Raw genomic sequence first — 12,317 nt, forward strand, 5'->3', positions numbered from 1 at the left:
TTTTGGTCTAACAACCTTGGAGTTCAAGTGTGTCTTCACTGAGTTACAAGTCGCACCTCAAGATCCCCATCTTCGATGGGACGGAATATCCCTTCTGGAAGGAGAAGATGAAGATCCCTCTCCGAGCAACTGATGATGAGATGTGGACCGTGGTGCAGAATGGATTCACCATGGAAATACCTCAAGTTCCCACTAACACTACAGGAATCAGGCACTTTGCCGTCTGCCATGGCTGACGGTAAAGGCATGCCTCGCAGACTGCAACAGGTCCGGCTGAATAAGCTACGACAAAGGGTTCTTTGCCGTCTGCTGGCGGACGGCAAAGATGAAATGGTCTTTGCCGCCCGCCAGCAGACGGTAAAGAGCCTGGACGACACATGTGGCAGGTTAGGTCCGTTTGGGGGTTAACGACGTGCTTTGCCGTCTGCTAGCAGACAACAAAGACCTTTGCATCTTTGCCGTCTGCCAGCAGACGACAAAGTGCCCATATAGGCCAGCCTAGATAGCTGCCACGTGGCATGCTATGCCGTCTGCTGGCAGACGGTAAAGACCCACTACTAGAAAAAGGCTTACTAGTGGCGCACCAGTTTTGCCTACTAATGGCGCACTACTGGTGCGCCACTAGCACCACGCCACTAGAATATTTTAGTAATGGCGCACCACAGGTGCGCCATTAGTATCTGGTATACTAATGGCGCACCACGGGTGCGCCATTAGTATCCCAAAGGTGCGCCATTAGTAACTGGTATACTAATGGCGCACCAGATGGAAGTGCGCCATTAGTAACATTTTTAAAAAAAAAATTCATTTTTTCTTAATCTCAGGTCACTATTTCACATATGAGATATCCAACACATATATATACAACAAGCATCCATATAACAATCATATCCAACACACAAGTTTCATCATATATACATACATAGCCAACACATAGTTCCATCGTTACATATTACAAAAGTTTCACATTGTTCATCCAACACCGTTATCCATCCAACACCATATTACAAAAGTTTCACATAGTTCAGTTCTCATTGTTCTTCTCCTTCTCCTTCCTCAGCCTGATGCGCCAAGAGCGGCGAGGCGGTGGAGGCAGCTGTGGGATGTAGTCTTCTACCACAATTGGCGTGGTCATGTCGCCCAGCTGTGGGATCGCCGGCGCCACCACCGGTGCGTGGTCATTGTCAGGCACCACCACCATCGCGAGGCCACCTTCAGGTAGGACGGGCACGACCATCGCTAGGTCATCCTCAGCCACCACCATCTCTTGCCCATGGTCAGCCACCACCATCTCTTGCCCATGGTCAGCCACCACCAGCGCTAGGTCATCCTCAGCCTGATGCCCATCGTCATCCTGCAGCTCCTCATCCCCACTCTGCTCCTCTTCTCCCCCACTCCAGTCCGGATCATCCTTCTTGCTGTCTTTGCTGCTGCCAGAATCGCTGCTGCTTTCGCTAAAGCCAGAATCGCTGCTGCTTTGGCTGTAGCCAGTGTCGCTGCTGCTGCTCCCATTGCCTGTCCAAATGCAACAATGGCCGTTAACAATCGATGTGAGACAAAGCCAAATGTAGAGGAATAAGAAGAGGCAGAACGCACTGGCATCTTCGTCGTCAGCGTAGCGCATGCGACACATAGTCGTGTTGAAAACCTTCACGATGAGCATTGTGGCGTCATCGTCGTACCTGAAGAGAAGAAAGTACCCGGTCCGCAGGTCGTAGGCACTGTAGAACTTGTCCCAGCCACGGCACAGGTACATGTGGCCCTCCTCGATCACCAACTCCACGTCCCACAGCCTGCGAACCCCGCCGCCGGCCTGTCGGAGCTTCACATTATGTGGCGGATCTTCACCCAGCATGTTCATAAAAGTGTTAGGCAGCCTCTGCAATTTGGGACAAGGAGTGATGTAGCAAACAACAGAGTTATCATAATGAGATGGGTGAAGGGGAGATCTCTCGTTTTATATACCTGCCTCGTGGCTGATACTGAAGTCCCAAGTATGACACTGAAGAACTCGAAAGCATCCAACTCGTACTCCGGTGAGGCAGAGCGGCGGTGGCTGCTTCCCCCCATCTCTGATAAGCAGCAGAAGAGACCAATTCAAGTTAGCAATAGATTCAAGTGAATGTATTTTTTATTGCAAAGCCATAACTTAGCAATAGATTCAAAGTTAACGATTGGCACCTAGAAAAGCATTTCAACATCTTCACAGATTTTACTAGCTACAATACATTCAAAAAATAAATGATATACAGTTTGTATCTCTTTGCAATGAACACACTCTAGGGGTTTTGCCATCCCCCTTTTCCTTAGATTGTCACAAGTCATGATTTTGTTCTGGGAGAACATCCAAATGAAACCTTATACCCTAGGGGGCAATTTAATACTCCATACTACAGGAAGATACAAAGGTTGCATCCATTGAGCTCCACCTGCAGCTGCAGCTGAGGTATCCATGAGCCATCATGCCAGCCAGCCAGGAAATAAACTTTACTTTCCAAAGAAAAAAAATACAATGCATATATAGATAGATGAGCATGTTCACTTTACAAGAATGAATATAAACAAGCAAAGAATGCATGCATGCATATCAAGAGTTGGCATCTACAGGTTCTCTAAAATGAGTAGAAAGGGAGCATGCTGACATCTATACAAGCCAATAATGATTTACTACTCAATGGAACAGGGTAAGATAAACACCAGTCAATAAATTTACTACATCAAAAGGAGTAAAACTCAACAATGCAGCACTATCTCTGAACCTAACCTTTGTTTAGTATGGGTATGACAAATCAATGAGTTGGTCATCACAATGTTTGTACTGCTGTAAATTCAGAGATAGTCCGCAGGTTTTCATTCTTCTTCTTCTTACTGTCAAAATTTTCATTCTTCTTCTTACTGTCAAAATTCAGAGTAAATTCTAGCCTTATTTGTACTGCTTGTGCTTGTAGTAGTAAGATTCAGGAGTAGGAGATCACAAAAGTACAGTCCACAGGTTACTCCAAGTTTCTGAATTTTCAGTAAATTTTCTGTAAGAAAAGAACTAAAAGAAAAGAAATCCTAGGGTTAAAAAATCTGGAGCAAGTCCTAGCAAAACCACAAAATGTTCATCTACTCCTAGGATGTCCTGTTCATAATTCTAGTTCATGTCCTAGGATGTGCTATTCATAATTGTTAATCCAAACAGCAGATACACAAGCACTGGATTTTACAAATGTCCAAACAGTGTCATATCTGAAATGTATGATTTTCAGTAGCAGAGATTCAGAGTCATTAGTTTTGAGTGTACATCGTGAAAAACCTAGAGGACGCCGGCGGGGAGAGAAACCTAGGGGGAAGGAGGGGAGGGGAGAGGAGGAATGACCTAGAGGACGCCGACGTCGAGGAGGCTGCGGGCGGCGATCCGGAGGAAGGGGCCCATGATGTCGTCGGCGTCCTTGGCCGCCTTCTTGACCTTCCGAGCAGAAGAAGGCACGGGTGGTGAGAGGAGGAGGAGGAGAAGCTAGGGGGATGGGGGAAGGGAGGGAGGGGACGTACGTGCTGGGGCGGGGCGGCGAAGGAGCGGCGGGCGCGGGGGCGGCGACGCGAGGGAGCTGCAGTGGTGGGGGGCGGCGGGGGTGGAGTCCGGCGGCGGTCGGGGCGGCGGCGTCGAGGCAGCGCAAGACCACAGCGGCGGACGACGTGCAGGCGCGGCGGACGGAGGGGGCGGAGCAAGGGGGCGGCGGCGTACGGTTGGGGTCGAGGAGTGGGGGATCTGGCGAGCGAGGGAGGGAGGGAGGCGACAGTGCGAGGGGAACAAGCGATTCTAATGGCGCACCTCCCCCTGGTGCGCCATAAGTACGTCGATTCTAATGGCGCACCTCCCCCTGGTGCGCCATTAGAATTTTGTTTTACTTACTAGCCCGACTGGTCAGGTTATATTCCACCTAACCCTATCTCCATCAGAACACGCCCACTAGCCCGACTGGTCAGCACGCAGCACACACACTAGGAGGTCCTGGGTTCGATTCCCAGGCTCCCCAATTTTTGTTTTTATGCATTTAAAATGCTGTTTGATATTTATTTGTGTTTAAATATGTTCAAACTTGTTTAAAAACAGTAATATTTTTTTATAAAACAGTAATGATTTTTTAAAAAATATCATCAAATTTGTTATTTGAAAATATAATCAAATTTGCTTTTTTTTGCAATTTAGTTGCATTCATTTGTGATGGTGGAGCGGGCCGGGGAGGGTGCGGGGGAGAGGGTGCGGGGGGTCGTCGGCGACGGCCGGTGGAGCGGGGGAGGGTGCGGTGGGTCGTCGGCGACGGTGGAGTGGGGGAGGGTGCGGGCCGGGGGTCGGCGGCGGCGGCCGGTGGAGCGGGGGAGGGAAATATTCTTTCTCTCCGAAACCACCTGCCCCGCGAGATATCCGAAACCGAGATAGTCGTGCACCGTCGTGAGCAGTGCGGCTCTCATAGGGAAATATTCTTTCTCTGCGGCGTCCCACGTATCAACCAACTGCCCCAGGTGCGCCATTAGTAGTTTTGCAAAAAAGTAAAAAATAAAAAAAATATTGTAGTGGCGCACTATGTTCCTGGTGCGCCATTACTAGTTACAACTAGTAATGGCGCACTATGTCCTGGTGCGCCATTAGTATGTCTGGCAAAATATAAAAAAATAAAATTTGTTACTAATGGCGCACCGTGTGTCTGGTGCGCCATTAGTGTATTTCACATTAGTGTATTTCACACTAATGGCGCACCAGCGCATGGTGCGCCACTGCTACATAGCAATGGCGCACCACATATCTGGTGCGCCATTAGTGGCCATTCCATCTATAGCCCTTTTCCTAGTAGTGACCTTTGCGTCTTTGCCGTCTGCCAGCAGACGACAAAGCTGCCAAATAGGCCAGCCCAGTGCACCCCAGGTTGCACAAGTAGCTGCCACGTGGAAGCTTTGCCGTCTGCCAGCAGATGGCAAAGTGCCTGTATAGCCCCTGTTTTTTCTTAAATTCATTTAATTTGACAGAATTTCACAGATATATATATACACACATTTGAAAATAATTTCAACAAGCATACCAACAATAAGTTTCCACTCAACATATCCAACATATACAATGGTTTCCAACAACATATCCATACATACATATCGAAAACAAGTTTCCAACAACATATCCAACATATCAACATATCCAAAAGGAAGCACAAGGAGAAGTACACTCCATCAATGCAAGCTTCCTGATCTAAAGCAAATCTGTAAATTAGGAAAGATGAACGTTAGAAAAAGAAGAAGACTAGGTAGAAGAAAAAGAAGAAAAAGAAGAAGAATTTATCTTCTCTTTCTTTTTCTCCTCTCCTCTTCTTTATCTTCTTCTTCTTCTTCTTCTAACTAAGGTAGGTAAAAATGCCATTTTTAGCTAAGCTAGGTAAAAATGCTAAGTGTGTAGGTCATTTTAGAGCTAAGCTAGGTAAATAGGTCATTTTGGAGCTAACCTAGGTAAAATGCATCATATTGGATCTAACCTAGGCAAACTTGGTCATTTTGGAGCTAACCTAGCTAATTATGCCATTTTTGAGTTAACTAAGAATATTATGCCATTTTTGACATAAGTAAGCTAATTATAGGTCTTTATTGAGCTAACCTAGGTAACTAAGCATATTAGAGCTAATTTAGCATTTTAGAGCTAACTTAGGTCATTTTGGAGCTAACTTAGGTAAAGTTGATCATTTTGGAGCTAATTAGGCTTATTATGTCATTTTCGAGGAAAATAAGCTAACTATATGACATATATGAGGTTACCAAGATTGTTATGCCATTTCAAACCTAAGTAAGCTAATTATGCCATTTTTTACATAAGTAAGCTAAGTGTATGTCATTATTGAGCAAACCTAGGTAACTAAGCATATTAGAGATAACTAAGCATATTAGAGCTAACTTAGGTCATTTCGGAGGAAACAAAGCTAAGTATAGATCATTTTGGAGCTAAGTAAGCTAATTATGTCATTTTGGAGGAAGATAAGCTAAGTCTAGGTCATTATGGTAAAGCATTTTGGAGGAAATAAAGCAAAGTCTAGGTCTTTGTGCATTTCATACGCAAAACACTAGAGAAAACTTACCGTCATCACGGAGGTGAAGGACCGGTCGGGTTTGCGCCAGTGCCAGACGGAGAAGGACCGGTCGGGGTCGGGGTTGCGCCAGTGCGAGACAGAGAAGGATCGGTCGATGCTTGTCGCGAGGAATGTTGCACCAAAGATCATTTGCAATGTCTCTTTAGCATGATGCAACTGAAATGTGAATACTAGTAACTAATGACTATTCCAATGAAACTCACCGTGTCCGCTATACGAATCTGGGGCATCGGCGGAGGGGTCTGACCGTTTTTCTCGCACACGGACTGTACATTTTGTTTTCACGAGTCAGTCATATTAGTTAGTAATGAAACGAACATTACATGCATGATTTGGCTAATATGTAGGAGAAACTTACCACGAGGAGCTCGTATAGGGCCCGGTGAGACGCGTCATTCCGGTTCCTCTCCGCCTCCAACAGACTAGCCGTCGTCTCCTCCAAGTCCCTCTCCCTCTGCTTAGCCTTCCTGTTTGCCTTCGCCAGAAGCTCCTGGGCCCTAGCCTCGATGGCGAGCTCCATTGGCCGTGGACGAGGCGGTATCTCAGGATCAGAGCTCGTCTGCGCTTCTTGATCTCCCGGATAGTTCTAGGACAACATATGAGTCCATCCCCAATGGCTACTGAGCCATGGTACCTCCCGTCACCAGATAGCATCACGATCTCTGGATCAAAAGGACTCTGGCTCGGGTTGAGGTCTCCCCTTTCCTCATCTTCCCAATGTATCTGTACCTCACGAGCTTGTTGTGGGAGGAGATGTTGGTGAAGCTCTCTGGATGATCGAGGTCATCCTCAGAGAATGCCTTGGCCTTCTTGTATGGGGCAGTATGGGCCATGGCATAGAGGTCGTACAGCGGTGGCACGTCCTTCTTGTTTTGTTTCGCCTAAAAGAGAGGAACAACATATTAGTTAAGGGCTCAAGCTAGCATGAAGAATGAAATTGCATGAATCGTCAAGGGCTCGAACCACATACCAAGTGATCCCCGTACTCAAACAGGTTGGAGCTCCCTTGATGGTGTGGCACACCTTGCATTTGGGCACGCTTATCCCTGGCCCTGTTGTGGTCGGATAGCCATTTGGGAGAGCACCACTCATCCACCAATGCCTCCAACAGTCCAACCTATCCGCACACCATCTCGAGGGCACCTAAGTTAGGCAAAGAGAAATTTCAGGCTACACCTACGAATGAAATCAAGGAAACAAAGTACAAGGCCTTAAGAATAGGTAATTACCTTCATGTACTTCTCCTTACTCAGATACTTGGCGCGACATTTCTTCTTGGCCCTCCTAATGTTAGTCGAGGCGTAGTAGTCTCGAACAGCCTGCACCCTAGCCTCGTGTCGTAAGTCCTGAAGTAGGCGCTTGCACTCAGCTTCGAGAACCCTAGCCGCCTCCGCCTCGTGTTCCTCAGGACACCTGTAGAAGGTCTGGAATCGAACAAGACAACACTGATTAATACAATCACTAGGTACTGTTGTTTTTTAATTCTATAAAGGAGAAATTACCCAAAACCGCCGCCTCACAATGTCGGCCACCGTCTCGCAGAAGAAACCGTTGACCCTCTCCTCCGGCGGGGCCGGGGCAGCCACGTACAGCTCCCAGCTCAGTGCTAGCTGTGGAACCTGACCCTCACCGAGCAATGTGACTCACCCCGGGAAGTGGTGCCGGCAAAGCACACCAAGGACCTGGTTGGGCCTGCGGACACCATTGCCGTATTTCCAACCCCTGCAGTATGACAAGGCCAACACATTAGATATTAATTTGAAGAAACATGAAGGACAAAGGTTAAAAAAGAGTAAATGCACTTACTTCTCCCCGTTAGGTTCTGATGTCGCTTGAAGCTACGTCGGTATTTCCCCAAAAAGGAAGGGATGATGCAGCACAGTGGCGGTAGGCATTTCCCTCAGATATGAAACCAAGGTTATCGAACCAGTAGGAGAACCAAGCAACACAACGTAAACAGCCCCTGCACACAAATAACAACACCTCGCAACCCGACATGTTAAAGGGGTTGTCAATCCCTTTCGGGGTACGGCGCCTTAAACGGTGCGTGGACGGGAGAAAGTTGTGATCGATTGAAATAATAGATCGCAAATAAAATAAAGTGCAACAAAGTATTTTTGTATTTTTGGTTTAATAGATCTGAATAAAAAGTGCAAATAAAATAGATTGCAAAGCAAATATATGAGAAATAAGACCCGGGGGCCGTAGGTTTCACTAGTGGCTTCTCTCGAGAAAGATAGCAAACAGTGGGTAAACAAATTACTGTTGGGCAATTGATAGAACCTCAAATAATTATGACGATATCCGGGCAATGATCATTACATAGGCATCACGTCCAAGATTAGTAGACCGACTCCTGCCTACATCTACTACTATTACTCCACACATCGACCGCTATCCAGCATGCATCTAGTGTATTAAGTTCATGGAAAAATGGAGTAATGCAATAAGAACTATGCCATGATGTAGACAAGATCTATCTATGTAGAGATAGACCCCATCGTTTTATCCTTAGTAGCAACGATACATACGTGTCGTTTCCCTTTCTGTCACTGGGATCAAGCACCGTAAGATCAAACCCACTACCGGGCACCTCTTCCCATTTCAAGATAAATAGATCAAGTTGGCCAAACAAACCCCAAATATCGGAGAAGAAATACAAGGCTATAAGTGATCATGCATAAAAGAGATCAAAGAAACTCAAATGCTTTCATGGATATAAAAAGATATGACTGATCATAAACTCAAAGTTCATCAGATCCCAACAAACACACCGCAAAAAGAGTTACATCATATGGATCTCCAAGAGACCATTGTATTGAGAATTCAGTGAGAGAGAGAAAGCCATCTAGCTACTAACTACGAACCCGAAGGTCTACAAAGAACTACTCACGCATACTCGGAGAGGCACCAATGGAGGTGGTGAACCCCATCCGAGATGGTGTCTAGATTGGATCTGGTGGTTCTGGAATCTGCGGCGGCTGGATGCATATTTTGTCGATTGCTTTAGGGTTTCTGGAATATTGGGATATTTATAGAGCAAAGAGGCGGTCCAGGGGGCACCCGAGGTGGGCACAACCCACCAAGGCACGCCTGGGCCTCCTGGCGCGCCCTGGTGGGTTATCCCCTCCTCGGGACTCCCCCAGGTGCAACCAGGGCCCAACATCTTCCTTCTGGTCCATAAAAAATCTCCGCAAAGTTTCGTGGCATTTGGACTCCGTTTGATATTGATTTTCTGCGATGTAAAAAACATGGAAAAAACAGCAACTGGCACTTGGCACTATGTCAATAGGTTAGTACCAAAAAATGATATAAAATGACTATAAAATGATTATAAAACATCCAAGATTGATAATAAAACAACATGGAACAATCAAAAATTATAGATACGTTGGAGACGTATCAGCATCCCCAAGCTTAACTCGTGCTCGTCCTCGAGTAGGTAAGTGATAAAAACATTTTTTTGATGTGGAATGCTGCCTAACATGTCCTATCATATTCTTTTCTTTATAGCATGGACATTTGGACTTCTATGTGATTGAAAGCAATAGTCTAGTTTTGACATAATAATTTAGATACTCAAGCATATCAACAAGCAAGCATGTCTTTCAAAATATCAATGCTAAAATAAGTTATCCCTAGCCCATCATGCTCAAACATTGATCCATTCATGAAACACACTCGAATATTAGCTACACCCAATACTTAAGTACGATCATATTGCCTCCTAATTGGTGCTTTTTATGAGAGAAGGTGGAGACTCAAATTCAAAATAAAAATTGCATAAAGTAAAAGAAAGGCCCTTCACAGAGGGAAGTAGGGATTTTTAGAGGTGCCAGAGCTCAAAGCGAAAAAAATAGAGATAAAAACATTTTGGGAGGTGTATCCATCCCACCAACGAAAACGACTTAGAGTTCCGAACACTTTCCATGCTAGATATGCCATAGGCGGTTCCCAAACAGAAAATAAAGTTTATTCCTTTTTCCACCATACTTTCACTTTCCATGCCTAACCGTATCCACGGGTGCCCACCATACCAACACTTTCCAAGGAATTTATTATTTGACAACATAAAGTAAATTCATTTTTTTGCATTTTGGGACTGGGCATCCCTAAGACCTTTGCCTTACTCTTGTGCAATGACAAGTGAATAAACACTCATCGTGAGAATAACACATCCAGTATGGAAAATATTAGCCACCCTTCACCGCTCTGCGAGCGAAACAAACACACAAAAGAGAAGTTTATTTTGAAAATTAGAGATGGCACATGCAAATTTGCTTAGAACGGCAAAAGAATACCATATATAGGTACATATCATGGACTCATGTGGCAAAACTGGTTTAAAGGATTTTGGATGCACAAGTAGAGATCATACTTGGTGCAAAATGAAGGCTTGCAAAAGATTGAGAAGCGACCAACCAAGAAACGGATAATCTCATAGGCAAGCATTAAGCATAAATAACACCGAATAATGCACCACAAGTAGGTTATAATTTCATTGCATGACTATTGACTTCCGTACTTGCATAGGGAATCACAAACCTGAACGCCAATATTCTTACTAAAGCATAATTACTCATCAACCTAACTCACATATCACATCATCATATCTCAAAACTATTATTAAGAATCAAGTTTATTTTGTCCAATGATCTTCATGAAAGTTTTTATTATATCCTTCTTGGATATCTATCACTTTGGGACTAATTTTCATGTGTTGCTTTTCATAAGCTCAAACAAATATAAGTGAGGATCATGAGCATAATTTTTTTCTTTATCTCAGATTAATTTAAGTGAAGCAAGAGATAATTTCTTCAAAAATACTAAAGCACACCATGCTCAAAAAGATATAAGTGAAGCACTACAACAAGTCCTAGCTCATAAAAGATTTAAGTGAAGCACAGAGAGCAATTCTAACAAGTCATGACATAATTTTGGCTCTCTCAAATAGGTGTGTCCAGCAAGTATTGATGACTTAAAACACAAAATAAAACAAGGAAAGACTCATATTATACAAGACGCTCCAAGCAAAACACATATTATGTGACGAATAAAAATATAGCTTCAAGTAAAATACCGATAGTTGTTGGAAGAAAGCGGGGATTCCACTCGGGGGCATCCCCAAGCTTAGTTGGTTGCTCATTTTTGGATAATAGCTTGGGATGCCAGGGCATCCCCAAGCTTAGGCTCTTCTATCCTTCCTTCATCCATCGTAAGATAACCCAAAACTTGAAAACTTCAATCACACAAAACTGAACAAAACCTTCATGAGATCCGTTAGTGTAAGAAAAATAAATCACTACTATAAGTGCTGTATCAAACCAATTCATATTCTGTTTTTGTATTATATCTACTTTATTCCAACTTTTCTATGGCAAAAACTCATCAAAGAAAACCATAGAGCCATCAAAATAAGCACACAACACAAAGAAAACAGAATCTGTCAAAACAGAACAATCTGTGGCAATCTGATTTGTTCGAATACTTATGGAACTCCAAAAATTCTGAAAAACTAGGGCGACCTGGGTAATTTGTATATTAATCTTCTGCAAAAAGAATCGGGGCAAAAACTCTTTCTGATAAAAAATGAGAATTATTTTCGTGAGCGCAAAGTTTCTGTCTTTTTCAGCAAGATCAAACAACTATCACCCAAGAAGATCCTATTGGTTCTATTTGGCACGAACACTAATTAAAACAAAAAAAACACAACCATAATAGTAGCATAATTGTGCTAACACTCAAGAACAGAAAGCAAAAAGCAAAAATAAAATTTATTCATTGGGTTGCCTCCCAACAAGCGCTATAGTTTTACTCCCTTAGCTAGGCACAAAGCAAGGATCTAAGTTTTGTCATCCTTCTTCTTAACTTTCTTAGAGGTGGTTTCATCATGGGGTTTTGTATACACAACATAGAACATATTATCCATGGAAACTTTAACATTTCTAAGTTGGTTTTCATCATAACCCCTTGGGTTTCCGGCAACAATCCAAGAGTAATGTTGATTAACATTATTGAAAACTTGTTTGATTATATCTAGAACGGGGACTTCCTTTTTAAGATTCTCATCAAAGACCTTATTATCCCCAAGCAAATGCCTTAGTGCATAGTCACTATTGTAAAGAATTTCATCTATCACGGGTTTTTCACGATTCATACCATAAAAATCAAAGATTTCCCTAGCTTCCCGAATTATGTAGTCAAACT

At 43.9% G+C, this 12,317-nt stretch overlaps 1 protein-coding gene across 1 annotated transcript; it reads right to left on the bottom strand.

The window, feature by feature from the left end:
* Positions 1-1,024: 1,024 nt before the first annotated feature.
* LOC141041233 (uncharacterized) lies at positions 1,025-2,066 on the bottom strand. Its single transcript, XM_073507353.1, has 2 exons — positions 1,597-2,066; positions 1,025-1,515 (listed from the first exon to the last, which is right to left on the bottom strand). Exons 1-2 carry the CDS (start codon positions 1,859-1,861, stop codon positions 1,025-1,027), a joined length of 756 nt encoding a protein of 251 aa, XP_073363454.1. The 5' UTR covers positions 1,862-2,066.
* Positions 2,067-12,317: the final 10,251 nt, after the last annotated feature.

Source organism: Aegilops tauschii, chromosome 2 (assembly GCF_002575655.3).
Source record: "Aegilops tauschii subsp. strangulata cultivar AL8/78 chromosome 2, Aet v6.0, whole genome shotgun sequence".
NCBI lineage: Eukaryota > Viridiplantae > Streptophyta > Magnoliopsida > Poales > Poaceae > Aegilops > Aegilops tauschii.

Bases quoted from the DNA above. Each gene is read 5' to 3' on its own strand.
- LOC141041233 (XM_073507353.1), bottom strand. From the start codon at position 1,861: ATGAACATGCTGGGTGAAGATCCGCCACATAATGTGAAGCTCCGACAG. The intron at 1,516-1,596 runs GTGCGTTCTGCC...GCATTTGGACAG, and splicing joins CGCTGACGACGAAGATGCCA to GCAATGGGAGCAGCAGCAGC.